The sequence below is a fragment of the Cherax quadricarinatus genome, chromosome 82 (genome assembly GCF_038502225.1).
Source record: "Cherax quadricarinatus isolate ZL_2023a chromosome 82, ASM3850222v1, whole genome shotgun sequence".
Lineage (NCBI taxonomy): Eukaryota > Metazoa > Arthropoda > Malacostraca > Decapoda > Parastacidae > Cherax > Cherax quadricarinatus.
Window position 1 is genome coordinate 11,042,661 of NC_091373.1, and position 21,005 is coordinate 11,063,665.

General features: G+C 40.2%; 2 protein-coding genes across 3 annotated transcripts in view; one reads left to right on the forward strand and one right to left on the reverse strand.

Annotated features, from left to right (window-relative positions):
- The window catches only part of LOC128702908 (uncharacterized), a 46,357-nt gene extending 39,630 nt beyond the window's left edge, over window positions 1-6,727 (reverse strand). The window contains exons 1-3 of one of the 2 annotated variants that reach the window (XM_070102597.1): window positions 5,964-6,098; window positions 3,124-3,245; window positions 2,580-2,779 (exon numbers count right to left, since the gene is read on the reverse strand). In XM_070102597.1, coding sequence (XP_069958698.1) covers window positions 2,580-2,727 — 148 coding nt within the window. In that variant the 5' untranslated portion in view covers window positions 2,728-2,779; window positions 3,124-3,245; window positions 5,964-6,098. Of the gene's footprint in view, window positions 1-2,579; window positions 2,780-3,123; window positions 3,246-5,963 lie in introns of both variants that reach the window. The other variant, XM_070102596.1, reaches the window with a different exon arrangement.
- The window catches only part of LOC138855138 (gastrula zinc finger protein XlCGF26.1-like), a 69,233-nt gene that overhangs the window by 810 nt on the left and 47,418 nt on the right, over window positions 1-21,005 (forward strand). The gene's annotated exons all lie outside the window — the stretch shown is intronic.

The following is a 21,005-nucleotide window of genomic DNA, read 5'->3' on the forward strand; positions in this document are numbered from 1 at the left end:
GACTTAAGTATCTGTCCAGCTCCCTCGTGAAGGTAGCCAGGGGCCTATTGGTATTTCCCCTTCTGCTTGGTGGGACGCTGTTGAACAGTCTTGGGCCCCGAAAACTTATGATATTTTCTCTTAGTGTACCAATGACGCTCCTACTTTTCAGTGGGGGTATTTTGCATCGCCTGCCCAGTCTTTTACTTTCGTAGGGAGTGATTTCTTTGTGTAGATTCGGGACCATTCCTTGTAGGATTTTCCAAGTGTAGCTTATGATATATCTCTCTCGCCTGCGTTCCGGTGAGTACAAGTCAAGTGCTTCCAAGCATTCCCAGTAATGGAACTTATATGTGCAGCAAAGGTTCTCTGTACACTCTCTAGATCTGTAATTTCACCTGCTTTGAACGGAGATGTTAATGTACAGCAGTATTCAAACCTAGAGAGAAGTGATTTGAAAAGGATCATCACTGGCTTGGAATCTCTTGTTTTGAACGTTCTCATTATCCATCCTATCATTTTCTTTGCAGTTGTGATCGTGGCACTTTTGTGATTCTTGAAAGTGAGATCCTCAGACATTACTACTCCCAGGTTCCTCACATTATTTTTTCGCTCTACTGTATGATCAGAGTTTGTAGTATACTCTGTTCTAGTTATTATCTCCTCCAGTTTTCCATAACGGAGTAGTTGGAATTTGTCCTGACTGAACATTATATTGTTTTCCGTTGCCCATTGGAAAACTTAGTTTATATCTTCTTGGAGGTTAACCGTGTCCTCAATAGATGACAGTCTCATGCAGATCCTAGTGTCGTCTGCAAAGGATGATACGGTGCTGTGGATTACATCTCTGTCTATGTCTGATATGAGGTTGAGGAACAGGATGGGGCGAGTACTGCGCCTTGTGGAACAGAGCTTTTCACTATGGCATCTTCCGATTTAACTCTGTTGACCACTACTCTTTGTGTTCGATTGGTTAGAAAGTTGAAGATCCATCTCCCCACTTTGCCAGTTATTCCTTTAGCACTTATCTTGTGTGCTATTACGCCATGATCGCACCTGTCAAAGGCTTTTGCAAAGTCTGTGTATATTACATCTGCACCGTTTTTCTTCCAGTGCATCCAAGACCATATTATAGTGATCCAGTAGCTGTGAGAGGCAGGAGCGACCTGCTCTGAACACATGTTGCCCTGGATTGTGCAGTTTTTGGGAATCTAAGTAGTTTACAATCATGCTTCTTAGCACTCTTTCAAAGATTTTTATGATGTGGGACGTTAGAGCTATTGGCCTATAGTTCTTAGCTTTGCTGCCACTTTTATGGAGTGGGGCTATATCCGTTGTTTTAAGTGACTATGGAATTTCACCCATGTCTAAGATCCTTCTCCATAGTATACTTAGGGCACGTGAAAGTCGTTTCTTGCAGTTCTTAATGAACACAGAGTTTCACGAATCTGGGCAGAGGCTGAGTGCATGGGCATGTTGTCAATAGCTTTTCCAAAGTCTGTCGGAGTTAGGGTAATGTCGGAAATGTGGCATATATTGATGGAGTTTTGAGGCTCATTCATGAAGAAATTATTTAGATTGTCGATCTTCAGACTGACGAGTGGCTCACTAAACACAGAGTCGTACTAGGATTTCAATATCTCGCTCACCTCCTTGTTGTCATCTGTGTAAGTCCCGTCTTGTCTGAACAAGGGCCCGATACTAGTTGTGGTATTTGCCTCGTGTTTGACATATGAAAAAAAATATTTCGAATTTCTGTCAATTTCACTAATCGCTTTAAGCTCCTCCTGTCTCTCCTGGTTCCTGTAAGTCCTTTAACCTAAGTTCGATACTTTCCACTTCCCTGGTCAGCGCTTCCTTCCGTGTATCAGATAATCTAGCATTCTTGAGGAGCTCAGTGATTCTTCGTCGTCTTCTGTAGAGGGAGCCCCATTCTCTCTCCAGTTTACTCCTGCTCTTCTTCGTTCTTAGGGGAATATGCCTTGAACATACTTCAGTTGCCAGGAAATTGATCCTTTCAAGGCACTGGTTTAGATCCATGTTTCATTTAAGACATGGTTTACCTGGTCCCAGTTGATGTCCTTGTTGAAGTTGTATTTGGTGGAGACACCTTCACAGATACGTGCATTTTGCTGATCAGGACCCCTGTGCATGTAAGATTAGATGGTAATAGGAATTAGTTATTTTTTATATTGTTATGTCTCTTATCAGGTCCTCATTATTTGTGAAGATAAAGTCAAGTGTGTTTTCTAGTCTTGTTGGCTCCACTATCTGCTGACTCAGAGTGTGTTTATCGCAGATACCTCCAGGGATTGTTTCTGCTATAACATTATTCGCTACATTTTTCCATTTTGTATGCCTTAGGTTGAAATCACCAAGCAGTAAGATGTTTGGGGATTGAGCTGGAAGGCTTTCCAGACAGTAATAAATTTTCAGTAGCTGTTCCTTGACCTGTTGGGAGGTTGCACCTGGTGGCTTATATACAACCACGATGACTAGGTTTTGGTTCTCGATCTTTATTGTTAGAACTGCAACTACACAAGAGTTTAACCTTTCTAAGAGTTTGCATAGTTGGGAGGGGAAATTTTTAGATGACTCACCATCCACTACGACATCAACAACATCAAGGTCAAGTTTCTCTGCAATAGTGGTGTTGCTGAGGACAGCGATGATGGCTTCCTGCAGCTGGTCGTTGGAATCGCTATCATATTCATCTGTCTTCCTCAGCACCACCTCACCCGACACCATCAGCAGCTCAGGTGGACCTACTGCTCGCTGCACACTTTCAGATGACTGCGATCTGTGGGCGAACTAATCACTAAATTTCTCACTACATATTTGATACATAGGTCTGTTAGAAAAATATCAGTGCCATGAATATACACTTCATTAATTATTTTAGAATAATTTCCTAGTGAGAGTATCAATTTCGTCATGTCAGTCTGAAGCTCATGATTATACCAGAGTTCAAAATATAGCTACATATGGCTAATATGAGGACTAGAATTTTTGTTTTTTGCACCGTTAAAAGTTACACCGTATCTCAGGTCACTGCAAAGCCCAACTCTCTCTTGGTATAGTATCACCCGCCTGGAGACCTGGTATGGTGCACAGTTTAAGAAACGTACTGAGTAAACGCTTTACCTGAAGAAGTCACTCGTGGTGAAATGTTTCCTCGATAAACGTCTTCAACTGTGCATGTTGTTTTGTCCGCATACTACCACCCCCAGGATGCCACTCATAACCGTTGACTAACATCCAGGAACCTATTGATTTCTAGATGAACAGGGGAAACAGGTGTACGGAGACCTGCCTATACGCCGATATGTTATTTACGTTAAAGAATTTGTAGTGTCTTGTATTAATAAAAGAAATGGCAGCAGTACAGGTTGATTCTGATGTTTGACTTAGTTATCTGAACCTTGTCTCCCAAGCCTGACACTACTGTTAACTTTATAAGACTACCTTTCACATATACGATAAACATCATGAATAATTGTAATCTCTAAAATAAGGATAAATTTAAAATAAATACAATGAGAGAGACACACATCTCGGAGTAAATACATTTTTGATACTGTTAATTAAAACTGCTACGATTCTTAAAAGAACAGGCTGAGAGTGTAATTCAGTAGCTGGTAATCTGTCAGAACATAAATGTTAGTTCTCTCTACATTTTCCTCTCATTAAGACCAACTTGTTTGCTCCAGACATCTCGGAGAGTTCGTTAAACTCCTTCCACAGAACTTTTATTATAGTGTAATTATTACTGTTATAATCAAAAGGAAGCGCTAAACCTACTAGTCATACAGCGCTGCTATTATACTGTAAGATCCTTAGTGCATCATAAGTCTGGTTCCATCAGGTTGTGAATGTATAAATATTTCACAATAAACTTAATTTTCTTTCTGTGTAGGTGTTGTGCAGTCTGTCAGCACATTAATATGCTTGACGAATTTACAAGGCACGAACATGAAGACAGAAATGCGATTAGGCAATGTCTTTATAGACGCTTAGAGATTCAAATAATATCTGCAAATTCATTATTTTCTGTAAACTTTTGGAAGTTAACAAATGAATGATCGTTATGCAATGAAGTGTTATAAAGTACAATAATAACTGGCAGCTCCCTAACAGCTTAAGGTTTAGTGCTTCTCAACAACAACAACAACAACAACAATAATAATAATAATAATAATAATAATAATAATAATAATAATTTAATAATAATAATAATAATAATAATAATAAAAACGAAATTTACTTTGGGGGATTAGGCTGGTGTATGGGGTTTACAGCCTATTGACTAACGAGTCATTAAAGCTACATTCACCTCTTCACCAGTCAAAAATGGGATTAAAGTAAACTCTCAGTGTATACATACTAAGAGACATATAACAATACATATATATATATATATATATATATATATATATATATATATATATATATATATATATATATATATATATCCTCTGCCGGCTGGTTTAATGGGGTTTAAAGTATATCGACTAAAAGAGGGTCATTCAAGCTATATGTAACCTTTTCACCACCAGTCAATAGTACTTAAATTTAAGATATAACATACCGGATTACCTGAGAATCTTACCCAGGTAAACAGGCCGTCAAATAATCTCAAAGAGGACATTACAAAGTTACAGGATCACTTGGATAGGTTGATATTTTGGTTGGAGGAAGATGCAGTTCAATGCAGACAAATGAATGGTTCTAATACTAAGAAAATAACTATGGCACCTGTAAGCTAAATAATGAAAATCTTAGCCAAAGTGAACTCCAAAAAAAAAGAGTTAGGAGTTCCGGTTATCAGAAATTTAAAGTCTAAGTCAACAATGCACAAGTGTTTGCAATAAGGCCAACAGAATTCTTGGCTTCATATCAAGAAATATAAATAATATAAGTTCTGTGGAAAATTACATTTATCTGAATGTATCATTATGTACATAACAGTAAATGAACAAAGATAATTATTATTTATCAGTTAGACAAGTAGGATTTTGGGACACCTAGGTCGCAAAAAATGTCCCCCTTCGATACCTATCACTGTCATATCCACAAGTCGCTCTAGATCTATTAATTACAATAAATTTGTATCACCAGGAATTCTGGTAAATATATAAATTTGTGGACTGTATATTAAATTAATAAAGGATTATATATATACACATATACATAACAGAAGGAAAATATCTTAATATCACTCACCAATTTGACTGGAGATTAAGGTGTATCATACTCAGAAAACCTCACTGTCTATACATGAAATAACACTGGCCAGAGTTAAACATAACAGAATTATCTGAGGTTCCTGGAGCTGTCTTGTACAGTCGCCTTATATCTCAAGTTATGCAGGAATGCATATCCAACAATTTCGCCTCCTATTTGAGAGGTGTCAACTCAATTTTACCTCTAGAGCACGAAAATTCTTCACATTATTAACTAACGTCTGTTACTCAATTCAAAACAACAACTATAACATAATTTTTATTAAATACAGTATGGCCATCTATTTACATATAATTACTGTATTTCTGGAAAATATATACAGTATTTTCCAAAAGTTCTAAGGATATAATTCATCTTTATTCTTGGTTATGTCTCATTTAAATTATGCTGTCCATTTCTGATCTCTATATTACGGAGTGGACTTACGTACAAAGAAGGATGACGAAGTTGATTCCATGTATTAAAAAATAATTCCTACGAAGATAGGCAAATTTCAGACAAACTCCTAGGTGGCTACGTTGAGGCAAGAACCTTCGATAATTTTACATATAGGCTGGACATATATGAACGTGAGGTGAGTGTGAGTTAGACTTGCTTAGTTGTAATCTCTTAAAATTTGATATGCCATTTTTTGGTGTTGCACCAAAACGATCATGAAGACCTAACCTAATCTTGCTAAATTTAACGTAAAATCAAATAAATTTTGTGGCAAATGTTGAAAATAGTTTAAAAATGGGTACCTTTTAAATCTTGCCTTCCTCAAGCTGCTGGTGTAGTAGTAGTTGGTGGCTGGGGTTATGACTGCTTGTTGAACATGACGTCTCTTCCTCCTAGCTATTGGGAAAGTGGTGACTGCTGGTTCGACATGAAGTCTCTTGGCAGTGTTTAGTATATTGGGTGCGTGGAGCTGTGCGTTGCAGGCCTCAGGGTTCGTCGTAGGGTATACCACCATGTTTGTGTATTCCTGGAACTCGTTGAGCATGTCGCCTTCGGTGGCCGCCTCAAGGTACTGTCTCACAAACAGTGTTAGTGATCATTCTTAATTGTATTTAGCATACCATGAAGAGCTCAGCATACACTATATAACGATCCTTTGTTTTTGAATGGGATGGAAGCCTAGTTAGGGGTAGGATAACAGATGTTTAATTCATGAACGGGTATTATCTGATTTAAGGCCTGTGTCAGGAAAGACTTTTCCTGACGAACAAAACATCACCACTAGTGTTGGTACTTGGCTGTAGTTCAGTTTACTGGCAGACATGCTTTTGTAGCCGAACAAGAAGATTAGTAGAAACAAAATCTCGAAATATGTACCCAACGTATATGGTAAATATATATGAAAACAAACTTACAAAAGAAATTGTCTAGCAAATCTAACATAGCATTCTAACCTAACCTTTGTTAAAATTTATGTAACAAAATATAGCTCAAAAACAGCTAAATTCCGGTATCATTTTTCATCATTATATATTATTATTGTAGCATGCAGACTTTTTTTGCAAAATTATAACAAAAATACATACAAACCCCATATAAACGTTGCTTTATTGCCGTTTTACCTATTCGGCAAGACATATATACGATTTATGTATATATATATATATATATATATATATATATATATATATATATATATATATATATATATATATATATATATATGTATATATATATGTATATATATATATATATATATATATATATATATATATATATATATATATATATATATATATATATATATATAAAGTTAAAGAATCTAACACAAAGTGGGAGTTGTCACAGTTGCTCTTTGCTGATGACACTGCGCTTTTGGGAGATTCTGTAGAGAAGTTGCAGAGGTTGGTGGATGAATTTGGTAGAGTATGTAAAAGAAGAAAATTAAAAGTGAATATAGGAAAGAGTAAAATGATGAGGATAACAAAAAGATTAGGTGACGAAAAACTGGATATCGGATTGGAGGGAGAGAGTATGGAGGAGGTGAATATATTCAGATATTTAGGAGTGGACCTGTCAGCAGATGGGTCTATGAAGGCTGAGGTTAATCATAGAATTGATGAGGGGAAAAGGGTGAGTGGTGCACTTAGGAGTCTGTGAAGACAAACAACTTTGTCCGTGGAAGCAACGAGGGGAATGTATGAGAGCATAGTTGTACCAACACACTTGTATGGGTGTGAAGCATGGGTGATGAATGTTGCAACGAGGAGGAGGCTGGAGGCAGTGGAGATGTCATGTCTGAGAGCAATGTGTGATGTGAATATAATGCAGAGAATTCGTAGTTTGGAAATTAGGAGAAGGTGTGGAATTACCAAAACTATTATACCGAGGGCTGAGGAGGGATTGTTGAGGTGATTCGGACATGTAGAGAGAATGGAACAAAACAGAATGACTTCGAGAGTGTATAAATCTGTAGTGGAGGGAAGACGGGGTAGGGGTCTCCCTAGGAAAGGTTGGAGGGAAGGTTTTGTGTGCAAGGGGCTTGGACTTCCAGCAAGCATGCATGAGCGTATTTGATAGGAGTGAATGGAGACAAATGGTTTTTAATACTTGACGTGCTGTTGTAGTGTGAGAAAAGTAACATTTATGAAGGGATTCAGGGAAACCGGCAGGCCGGACTTGAAGTCCTGGAGATGGGAAGTACAGTGTTTGCACTCTGAAGGAGGAGTGTTAACGTTGCAGTTTTATAACTGTAGTGTAAAGCACCACTCTGGCAAGACAATGATGAAGTGAATGATGATGAAAATTTTCCTTTTCGGGCCACCCTGCCTTGGTGGGAATCGGCCGATGTGCTAATAAAATAAATAAATAAATATATATATATATATATATATATATATATATATATATATATATATATACAAACACTGATCTCTGGCCGAAGGAGACTCGAACCTACGAACTTTGTAACAAGGTACGCAGTGCTTTACCATTCTCACCACACTGGACCAATACCTTGGCGTCCAGCTTGCGCTAGACGTTGATCCAAGGCAGCCAGCTTTCAGGGAGAAGGCTTACAGCTTTTCATCTCATCCCCTGCATGCATCAGTCTTACTAGAGATTTTTAACAATGCAAGGAATTCGCAAGAGCAGGCGAAATATACACAAACACTGATCTCTGGCTGAAGGAGACTCGAACCTAAGAACCTTGGAACAAGGTACGCAGTGCTTTACCAATCTACCCACATTGGACAATACCTTGGAGTCCAGCTTGCGCTAGACTTTGATCCAAGGCAGCCAGCTTTCAGGGAGAAGGCTTACAGCTTTTCATCTCCTGCATGCATCAGCTTTACTAGAGATTTTTAACAATGCAAGGAATTCGCAAGAGCAGGCGAAATATACACAAACACTGATCTCTTGCGAATTCCTTGCATTGTTAAAAATCTCTAGTAAGGCTGATGCATGCAGGGGATGAGATGAAAAGCTGTAAGCCTTCTCCCTGAAAGCTGGCTGCCTTGGATAAAAGTCTAGCGCAAGCTGGACTCCAAGGTATTGTCCATCATGTAAAACAATTACAGGCTTTCATTTTACATTCACTTGGCAGGACGATAGTACCTCCCTGGGCGGCTGCTGTCTACCAACCTACTACCTAGATATACTGTGTATATATATATATATATATATATATATATATATATATATATATATATATATATATATATATATATATATGCAAGGAATTCGCGAGAGCATGCGAAATATACACAAACACTGATCTCTGGCTGAAGGAGACTCGAACCTACGAACCTTAGGACAAGGTACGCAGTGCTTTACCAATCTACCTACACTGGACCAATACCTTGGCGTGTAGCAGAGCTACACGCCAAGGTATTGGTCCAGTGTGGGTAGATTGGTAAAGCACTGCGTATCTTGTCCTAAGGTTCGCAGGTTCGAGTCTCCTTCAGCCAGAGATCAGTGTTTATATATATATATATATATGTATATATATATATATATATATATATATATATATATATATATATATATATATATATATATATATATATATATATATATAAAACCCAAGTCATCCTTGATAATCTTGGTAAGCCCACGTAAAAAAATAATTTTATCTCGTTCCCATATCAAGTATGCTTGTTTTAGGCAAGCACTGTTGCTACTTGACTTGCGATCCATTTGCTGTGCTAACTTATTTTCCACTCCACTGACGCAACAGAGGAACAGTATCTACAAATGTATTCAACGTGGCCATAAAATACAGCTAAATATGCAATCAATGCAGGTATGGCCATAATTGTAATCAATGAGCCATAAATTTTATTAATGTGGGCACAGTTGTAAATATAAAAACATAATTAACATGAGTATAAATAAATGTAACAGCTTATGACATCATTTCTTGAGATTTTCGATCAGGTGTTCAGCCATCCTTCATTATCGTGTGATATTATCTACGTTACACGCACACACTGTAGTAAAAAGTTTGTGATACTGCCCAAAATTGAAAAAAAATGGATCAGCGTCACAACCATTATCAGATAACATTTTTGAGTTTATTACCATTGTAACTTATTCAGCTATCAAAACTTTGCGGTCCAGTCCCTGGACCCATTATGTACCTCTGTAATCTTTTGACGACCGCCTACAGGATGGGTATGGGGTGCATAATAAACATATTAAACTAAAACTAACATTCTCGAGGTCTTAAAACTTTCAAAACGCATGGTCGACAGCCCCGAGTGGCGCGGATATAAAGACGTAATGCAGTATAAGCTCTCCTGTATATCAGGCAACATTTCGCTCAGGATTGAGCTTTATAAAGTCTAATTTTGTAAGGTTTGTTCCTGAGTGAAACGTTTGAGTTAGATAACTAAATTAGAGTTTGGGGGATGCAGATTATTACAAGTATTGTTTAAGAAGTGAATATAATATTTTACGATTGAGTGACTTTTAAACTGCAAGCTCAAAAATGAACTCAGACGATAAAGATTATGCATCAACCTATTGTGCATGCTTTCAAGGTAGCTTGTGTTTATTCTGTAGGATGGTAACAAAACTACATAACATAATCCATGTGTGGTCCCACACGAGGAAGATCAAGTTAAAGGATAACATGGAACTCCTATTGCTGTTCTGACATATTCCCAAGTATATATATATATATATATATATATATATATATATATATATATATATATATATATATATATATATATATATATTCTGGTAACGAACAGGAGATATGCAGCCTTGATGATCCACGTGTGTCGACTGGCTTGAAGCCTAATTAACCAATCAACTTGTCTTTCACATTTATATAAATCTGAAGAGTATATGTATCTTCATGTGTATGCACTGAGAACAACAGTGCATGTAAACGGGGAGGGGGGTATATATAGTTTAGTATATATACACTTTGGGTATTCTTGATCGGTGGTCGGTGAACGGGTAACTTGTATCCTTAATTACTTGTCTTTGAAGGTTTTAAGTTTAATTAACCAACCAGCCAATTCCCCCCCCCCTTTTTTTTTTGTTCATCAGAAAACAGGAGTGTCCCCTGATGCTGTTCTTTGGCATTCGATGACTCGTACAGTAATTAGGTAACCACTATCTTACCGGACGCAGGTTTTCATTTTTTTTTTTTAAATATTTACTACTTAGTGGTGACGCTTAAGATAAAACTTAATTTTCACTTGGTTATTTGTGTTTCAAGGATCCTGACTACACGATGGTCATTAAAGTTGTATGTAACCTGTTCACCAACAGTCAAGAGGGCTTTATCCTTTACATATGGTTTAAAGTAAACTCTGAGCAAATATACATTATATGCGCACCTCATGGTATTTTCACTTCATTGCCTCAAGAACCCCATTGATCTTACTACATATTATAAAACAGTTATTTTGGTTCTAGATCTGCTGTTCATCACTCAAATTTTATTCACAATAGTATTTTTAAATGTGAGGGAAAAGTTCAATAGATAGGAGTAGCGAGGGAGTATATAGTAACAACAGTTTCATTGCCGGCTACTTTTTAAGGTAGGGTAAGTCATGCTCCCGCTATACCCGCCTTTTTTCCCCCACCCCTAAAGTGATAGTTTGACTGCTGGCTGCTTGTTAAGGTAGGGTCAGTCTAGCTCCCGCTATCCCTTCCCCTCCTTCTTCCCCCCCTCCCCCCCCCGAAAGGTGATGTGTGGGGCTCCGGTCCAAACAGTAATCACTAGACTCACAGCTCCCAGCACTACTGTAAGTACATGCCTGCCTTGTATTCTAGTGGATTTATTGGTTGAAAGCTTCACTTTTGACCAATAATAAACTTAGTCCTTTCAGTCTTGCTCTAAGTTGACTGTTGTAATAATCACCACATCTTTTAGGTATTGTACTTATCATGGAGAGTGATTTCTTAAGCAGTGGGTAACCTGTCTATCTTTCCAGCTTGGATGACAGAGAGGGTCACCTGCCAATCAACGAGGAAAACTGATGGAGATGGACTAACGTCCTGAGACTTCCCCTTTTTGGATTTAATTACCTGTGCACCTGTATGAAATTGCAGGACGTAACCCCTCATCATTGCAGTGGTAAAGAACCTGCTTTCCTGTCATCGGGATATAATACTCACGGCTATACTGTGAAGAACTAGCCAGTGGGTTGTAACCAACACCTGCGACCCCCCCCCCCCCATCATCAGCAACGGCTACAATTTCAACAACACAGTGTCACCAACACCAGACACCCCTATATATATTAGCGTTGAATTCAGTTATCATTTATATTTTTCATTTTTCATTTTCTTTAATGTAGGATTAATATTTCATATTTAAGTGTTTTATATTTTATATTTTCTATATAATAAAGTGTTTATGTTTGTCTGTTATTATTTCTTTTTCTATTCATTAATTTTCCTGAGGAGGAGCCAGCCTTGGTAATACTGTCTGAAGTTGTTACAGGGCTGAGTAAGCCTTCACAAGTGGCGACCTTGCCAGGATCAACTCGACAGAATCAAGATTCAACTCCATCTCGAATCTACCATTGGAACTTCAACGCCGCATACCACAGACGGTTACCACCAGCCATGAGTAATCATTCTCTATGGTAGGACTACAGTACAGGTATTTAAGAGATTTGGTGATTGTTATAGTCTCAATTTATTGTAAGTCAAGTCAGGCAGGATATAATATTTAATTCTGCCACCTAATTTTGTGTGAGCTTGAAACACTTTGGAGGATTAGATTCTAGGGACCCGAGATTTTCCAGTGACAATTTTGTTTCATTGAGCTCTTTATTATATCAAGGGAACTGTCATCAGACACTCTTGATTTGTTGGTGAGAAGATTGGATGGTCAAGTGACCCCATTCTACTTACTGTTTGCTCGGAGCCGGCATAGAACCCTTCGTTTTAATTAATACATATTGTTTAATTGAAGTAGGGATCGAGCCCTCTGATTTATTTACAGTTTGAGCGGAGCAGGAATTGAACCCTCCGTTTTGGTTAATACCCGTTTCATTTTCCCCTGGTAGTTTAAGTTATTCTTGCAAATATGGAGGAATACCAGTTTTGGATGAATGCTGGAAGTAAGTTAGGAATAACAGGGAAAAATTTAGAATCTTTCATTAGTGCTAAGATCCAGGAAAGACTTGAAAGAGAGGGAATTGAGAGAGAAGAAAGACAGTTAGAAAGGGAAAGAGAAGAGAAAAAGGAGAGAGAGAGAACTGAAAGAGAAAGCAAGGAAAGACAGTTAGAAAGAGAGCGAGAAGACAAAAAATAGCGTGATAGACTTGATCGTGAAGAAAGAGCTAGGGAACGTGAGGAACAGGCTAAAATACGTGAGGAACAGGCTAAAATAAGAGAACTTGAGGAAAGAGCAAAGGATAGAGAATATGAGTTAAGGGAGAGAGAAAAGGATCGCGAGCTCGAACAAGCTCGCCTTGAATTAGAGAATAAAAAGTTAACTTTCTCACAACAGCAATTAGATGAAGGAGTAATGGAACAACATGCAGCTAGTGCATATATTCCAACACCTAATTTACCTCCCTTCACTGAGGGGGAAGACATAACTTCATACATTATCAGGTTTGAAAATACCGCTACCCTCTGTGAATGGCCTGCTGACACCTGGGCTACTAGGTTAGGAATGTTATTTTCTGGTACCGCTTTGAATATCTATGCAACTTTGTCGCAGGATATCATATGTAATTATAACCTACTGAAGAAGGCAATCCTTAAAGCATATCAAAAAACCACAAATTCTTACAGGAAAGATTTCAGGTATGCCACCTTACAGCCGGGCCAGAACTTTCAGCAGTTACAGGTAACACTCTTTCGTTTGTTCGACTTTTGGATAGAGAGTTCAGGAATTGATCACAGTTATGAATCTCTTAGAGACTTCATGGTTGCTGACCAGTTCCTGACAGCTCTTCCTCACCAGATACGAACATTCATTAGAGAACGTAACCTGATTAAAGCTGAGGAAGTTGCTGAGGCTGCTGACCTGTATGCTGAGGCTCACAATTCCTATAAAGACCTAAAGGGATCGAACCCTAAGGGCAAGGGTTCATCAGACCTTAAGAAATCAAAGCCTCTAGTGGAAAGTAAAATGACTTCTTTTATTCCTGTTTGTCATTTGTGTGGTGTTAAGGGACATAAACGTCCAGATTGTCCTTCTAAGAAGGTCCAAAAAGTTGGAAGATGTTTTAAAGACTGTAATGACCAAGCACCCTTCTGTTCAGGAACAGTTAATGGACTTAATGTATCTACCATTTTACGAGACACTGGATGCACATGTATAGTCATTTCTGAAAAGCTGTTCCCTAACCTGAAAGAAACTCATTCCTCTGCTATACTTTCAGACTACTTGGGCCGTACGGACACTTTTCCTACCATCCGTTGTTACATTAGGTCTAAATGGTTCACAGGTTGGTCTGAAGCCGTACTAGCTCCCATCACTTCTTGCTCCGTACTAATAGGTAATGTAAAAGGTGCCATTCTTCCTTCTGAGGTTGACCTTTCATCACCAAAGGAGGACATAAGTGTTTCAGATCCTCTTCCTGTAGAGTCAGAGAAGCCCCTCGAAAGTTCAGATGAGACAATGTCTCATGAGATTCATGTGGGATTAAAAACCATTGATGCTACTCTCGAAAGCGAGGTAGTAGGATCACCGGTTCACTTGTTAGATGAAAGTGAAGATATCGCCTCCGATACCATAAATGTCTTGACTAGGGCTCAGACCAAAGCCCATGCTTCTCCTACTGTCCATCCTTTAATTTTCCCTGACTTTAAGCCTTTAGATGTATCGAAGGACTCCTTTGTCAATTTATAACGTAATCGCCCTTCTCTTCAGAATTGCCATAATGCCGCTAAACAAAGTCAAGTTATCCAAAGGAAAAACTTTTCATATAAATTTGAATATATAAAAGGTATCTTGGACAAGTCGGTATTCAAATTAAATTCAGATGAGATAGACTATTCTATCTTAGTTGTTCCAAGTCAATGCAGAGAGACTGTTCTTAAAATGGCTCATGACCTGCCAGTGGCCGGACATTTCTCGCATCGTAAAACCTTAAATAAAATTAGGGAAACCTATTTTTGGCCAGAAATGTCCTCAGATGTCACTACCTATTGAAGATCTTGTAAAGTTTGCCAACTGTCATCCTCCCGAGGTACCCGGCGAGTACCTATGGTCAAAATGCCAGTCTTTACGGTACCTTTCTAAAGAGTAGCTATTGACATCGTTGGTCCTTTATTTCCACTTTCATCTGGGGGACATAGATATATATTAACATTAGTTGATTATGCTTCGAGCTTCCCTGAAGCCGTTCCCTTAAAAACCATAACTACTACAGAGGTGGCTGAAGCCCTTTTGTCCATCTTCTCCAGAGTGGGCATCCCTAGAGAAATTTTGTCTGACCATGGGACACAATTCACATCTGACTTAATGCAACATCTATACCAACTTCTGGGAGTGAAGCCTCTCTTCACCACACCCTATCATCCCAGCTGTAATGGGAGGATTGAGCGCCAGCATTCGATTCTAAAGTCAATTTTAAGGAAACTTTGCTCCCTTAAACCTAAGGAGTGGCATCGTTACCTACCCTGTGCTTTGTTTGCCATGAGAGAAGTTCCCAGTGACTCTTTGGGGTTTTCACCTTTTGAACTTCTCTATGGTAGACAGGCCAGAGGCCCATTGTCCATCCTTCATGACTTATGGACTAATGAGGAGGTAAATGCTGAGGTTCAGTCTTCTTACCAGTTTCTCCTTGACCTTAGATCCAAACTTGAGGAGACCTCTGACATAGTTTCGAAAAACTTACACTTGTCAATGGACCAGTACAAAACCTATTTTGATTCCAAAAGTCAGAGGAGAAGTTTTAAAGTAGGGGATGAAGTTCTTGTACTTTTGCCGATCAAGTCAAATAAATTATTAGTAGCATGGAAAGGTCCATATAAAGTATTAAAAATTTGTGGGAAAGTTGACTACCTCATAGAAGTCAAGGGGAAACCTAAGCTTTATCATATCAACATCCTTAAGAAATATTACCGAAGAAATTCGGTTAACTGCCTTAATAACTTTGACTTAGTTTTTCCACACGAACTTGATAAAACAACTGAAGAATGTAAGGTGTGCGTAATTGACACCTCTAACTTAGACTATGATGAAGAACTACATGACTTGGTGACTCTTGACCACTCGGACGCAACCAACATTAATATTAATGAATCTTTGGATGACCATAAGAGACATGAACTACTTCAATGTGTGAGTAACTTTTCAGACGTCTTTACTGATATTCCAGGTGTTACCTCCACGGTAGTCCATAAGATTGACTTAGTGACGGACAATCCTATCAAACGAAAATTATACCCAGTTCCAGTTCACCTTAGGGATGCATTTGACCGAGAGGTAGACAAATTATTAAAACTAAAGATCATTGAACCTTCAGTATCTTCATATTGTTCACCAGTAGTCATGGTTAAGAAGGAGGATAATTCATATAGACTTGCTATTGACTTCAGAGGCCTTAATGCTATAACTCGGTGGGATGCTGAGCCTATGCCCTTAATAGATAGCGATCTACACAAATTTTATGACGCTTCCTTCTTTTCAGAGATTGATATTGCGCAGGCATATCATCAAGTAATGTTAGATCCTTCTTCTAAGCAGTACACCGCTTTTCCTACACACCAAGGACTGATGCAATATAGAACTATGCCCTTCGGTTTGGTAACTGCCTGTGCTACCTACGTGAGACTGATGAGAAAGGTCTTGGGTAATATGCCAAATGTTTCAGTTTATTTTAATAACATTTACGTAATGACATCTACATGGGGCGAACATATCCAAACATTAACATCAGTTTTGTGTAGGTTACGTTCACATGTCCTCACTGCCAAGCCGAAGAAATGCTTCCTTGGGTATAACAAGATTAGATATCTGGGACTGATACTTTCTAATAACTTTCTGCAGCCTCTCCCCAGTAAGATCAAAGCTTTATTAGAATTTAAATTCCCCAAAACCAAGAAGCTCATGTGTAGCTTTCTTGGTTCTGTAAATTTTTATGCACGGTTTATCCCAAACCTTACTGATCTTACAGGCATCTTATCTGACTTCCTTAAAAAGTCTGTGAAGGAACCTCTTGAACTTTCCGACGTAGCTCGGGAAAAGTTTAATGAGATTAAAAGTATCTTTTCGAAAGACCCTATACTTAAGATTCCAGATATTAATAAAACATTTTGTTTAAGAACTGATGCCTCCAATACTGGCTTAGGTGCAGTGTTACTACAATACCATGATGGTACTCCCTTCCCTGTATGCTTCCTAAGCCGGAAACTCCTTCCCGCAGAAACGAGATACTCCACCATAGAAAAGGAATGTTTGGCCCTTGTGTGGGGTATCTCCAAACTTAAATTTTATTTGCTGGGAAAAGAATTCATTTTAGAAACGGACCACAAACCTTTGATATACCTAGAAACTTTTAAGGGAACCAACAGTCGCCTCTTGAGGTGGACATTGGCACTCCAGGCTTTTAAGTTCCATATTGTGTATATCAATGGTTCATCCAATTATTTCTCTGACTGGTTAAGTCGTGACAGTCAGTAGAAGATTTCTTGCCTTACGCGACTTCCATATGTTAGAACTTTTTCCTCGCCTATTCTTCTTATACTCCTTGACTATAAGTCTTAGAATGGGGGAGTGTGAGGGAAAAGTTCAATAGATAAGAGTAGCGAGGGAGTATATAGTAACAACAGTTTCATTGCCGGCTACTTGTTAAGGTAGGGTGAGTCAAGCTCCCGCTATTCCCGCCTTTTTCCCCCCACCCCTAAAGTGATAGTTTGACTGCCGGCTGCTTGTTAAGGTAGGGTCAGTCTAGCTCCCGCTATCCCTCCCCCTCCTTCTCCCCCCCCCCGAAAGGTGACGTGTGGGGCTCCGGTCCAAACAGTAATCACTAGACTCACAGCTCCCAGCACTACTGTAAGTACATGCCTGCCTTGTATTCTACTGGATTTATTGGTTGAAAGCTTCACTCTTGACCAATAATAAACTTAGTCCTTTCAGTCTTGCTCTAAGTTGACTGTTGTAATAATCACCACATCTTTTAGGTATTGTACTTATCATGGAGAGTGATTTCTTAAGCAGTGGGTAACCTGTCTATCTTTCCAGCTTGGATGACAGAGAGGGTCACCTGCCAATCAACGAGGAAAACTGATGGAGATGGACTAACGTCCTGAGACTTCCCCTTTTTGGATTTAATTACCTGTGCACCTGTATGAAATTGCAGGACGTAACCCCTCATCATTGCAGTGGTAAAGAACCTGCTTTCCTGTCATCGGGATATAATACTCACGGCTATACTGTGAAGAACGAACCAGTGGGTTGTAACCAACACCTGTGACCCCCCCCCTATCATCAGCAACGGCTACAATTTCAACAACATTGTCACCAACACCAGACACCCCTATATATATTAGCGTTGAATTCAGTTATCATTTATATTTTTCATTTTTCATTTTCTTGAATGTAGGATTAATATTTCATATTTAAGTGTTTTATATTTTCTATATAATAAAGTGTTTATGTTTGTCTGTTATTATTTCTTGTTCTATTCACTAATTTTCCTGAGGAGGAGCCAGCCTTGGTAACAACTGTCTGAAGTTGTTACAGGGCTGAGTAAGCCTTCACAGGTCTCAGGTGGAACACCAGTCGATGTCGATGTCGGACTGGGCCGTGTTGACGTAGTAGTTGTTGTGGTGACCAGTCCAGTGGTGAGTTTAGTGGTAGTTGTGGTGGAGGAGGCTGTTGTTGTAGTGGTGGTCGTTGTGTTAGAGGGGAGGGTAGCTCCTGTAGTAGTGGTGGAGGATGGGGTGGTTGTGGTGGAGGGGAGAAAAGTTGAATTAGTTGTTCTGATGGTTGAGAAGGTAGTTGGATTTGTGGTGGTAGAGGAGAGGGTGATTGGATTAGTGGTGGTGGAGGAGGGGAGAGTAATTGGATTAATGGTGGTGGAAGGGAGGGTGACTGCAGTGGTGGTGGAGGAGAGGATAGTGATTGGATTAGTGGTGGCAGAGACTGTGTATGGATTAGTGTAGGTGGGTAGGATTGTCGATTCAGTGGCTAATGTTGTGTTGGAGGGAAAATAGGTCGACTCGCTTGTTGCTAAAGTATTGGAAGAGGGAAAGAAGGTCGACTCAGTTGCTGATGTGGAGGAGAGATACAAGGTCGAGTCAGTGGCTCCAGAAATGGTAGAGGAAGGGTGAAAGGTCGATTTAGTAGGTTCTGATGTGATGGAGGAGAGGAATGTCCACTCAGTTGCTGCTGAGGTGGTAGAGGGCGGGAGGACGGTCGACTCAGTTGCTGTTGTGGAGGACGAGGGATGAAACGTCGATTCAGTGGGTGCTAACGTAGTGGAGAAGGCGAGAAAGGTCGACTCAGTTGCTGTTGAGGTGGAGGAGGGCATGAAGGTTGACTCATTGGCTGTTGAGGTGGAGAAATGAGGTGCGGTCGACTCAGATCGGGTGGAGGACGAGAGGACGGTCGATTCAGTTGCGGGGATGGAGGAGGGGTGAAAGGTCGATTCAGTGAGTACTGAAGTGGTGGAAGAGGGAAAGAAGGTAGATTTTGTTGCTGTTGATGTAGTAAAGGAGGAGAGTGACGTCGACTCTGCAGCTGCTGAGGTGGTGGAGGACGGGAGGACGGTCGACTCAGTTGCTGATGTGGAATAGGAGGTGAAGGTCGATTCGGTGCCTTGTGGAGTGATGGAAACGGAGACGAAGGTCGACTCAGTTACTGATGAGGTGGAGGAGGACAGAAGTGAGGTCGACTCGTTTGCTAAGGAGGTGGAGGACGAGAGGACGGTCGATTGTGTTTCTGATGTGAAGGAGTTGAAGGTCGATTCGGTGGCTACTGAAGAGGTAGAAAACGGTTGGAAGGTCGATTTAGTGGGTGCTGAAGTGGTGGAGGAGAGGAAGGTCGACTCATTTCCTATAGATGTGGAAGAGGAAGGGTTAAAGGTTGATTCAGTAGCAGCTGGCGTGGTGGAAGAGGGGAGGAACGTGGATTCTGTTGATTCTGATGTAGTGAAGGAGGGGAGTGATGTCGACCCACCTGCTGCTGAGGAGGTGGAGGATTGGAAAAAGGTCGACTCAGTTGCTGTTGAGGAGGAGGAGGGCAGGAAAGTCGACTCAGTTGGGGACGTGGAGGTTGAAGGGTGGAAGGTCGATTCAGTGGGTGCTGACGTGGTGGAAGAGGCGAGGAAAGTCGACTCACTTCCTGTTGTTGTGAAGGAGGTAAGGAAGGTCGACTCAGTTAATCCTGACGTGGTGGAGGAAGCGAAAGAGGTCGATTCATTTCCTTCTGATGTGGAAGAAGAGTTGAATGTCGATGCAGTGCCCTCTGGCGTGGTGGAAACGGAGAGGAAGGTCGATTCAGTTTCTGTTGAGGTGGAGAACAGGCGTGAGGTGGACTCATTTGCTGCTGAGGTGGAGGATGAGAAGACGGTCGATTCAGTTTCTGATGTGGAGGAGGGGTTGAAGGTCGATTCGGTGGCTACTGAAGAGGTAGAAGACGGGTGGAAGGTCGATTCAGTGGGTGCTGAAGTGGTGGAGGAGAGGAAGGTCGATTCAGTTGCTATTGATGTGGAGGAGGAAGGGTTGAAGGTCGTTTCAGTACGGGCTGGCGTGGTTGAAGAGGGAAGAAACGTGGATTCTGTTGATTCTGATGTAGTGAAGGAGGGGAATGATGTCGAATTAGCACCTGCTGAGGAAGTGGAAGACTGGAATAAGGTCGACTCAGTTGCTGAAGTGGAGGAGGAGGGGTGGAAGCTCGATTCAGTGGGTGCTGATGTAGTTGAAGGTGGGAGGAAAGTGGACTCAGTTGCTCCTGAGGTAGTGAAAGATTGATGTGAGGTCGACTCAGCTGCTGATGTGGAGGAGGAGGTGTGGAAGGTCGATTCAGTCACTGGTGACGTAGTGAAAGAGGGCAGCAGGGTCGACACAGTTCCTTCTGATGTGGAAGAGGGGTGGAAGGTCGATTCAGTGACTGCTGAAGTGGTAGAGGAAGAGTGGAAGGTCGATTCAATGGGTTGTGATGTAGTGGAAGAGGGGAGGAAAGTGGACTCAGTTGCAGCTGAAGTAGTGAAGGAGTGGTGTGATGTCGACTCACCTGCTGCTGAGGAGGTGGAGGATTGGAAAAAGGTCGACTCAATTGCTGTTGTGGAGGATGAGGGATTGAAGGACGATTCAGTGAGTGCTGACGTGGTGGAAGTGGGAAAGAAGGAAGATTCTGTTGCTGCTGATGTAGTAAAGGAGGAGAGAGACGTTGACTCTGCAGCTGCTGA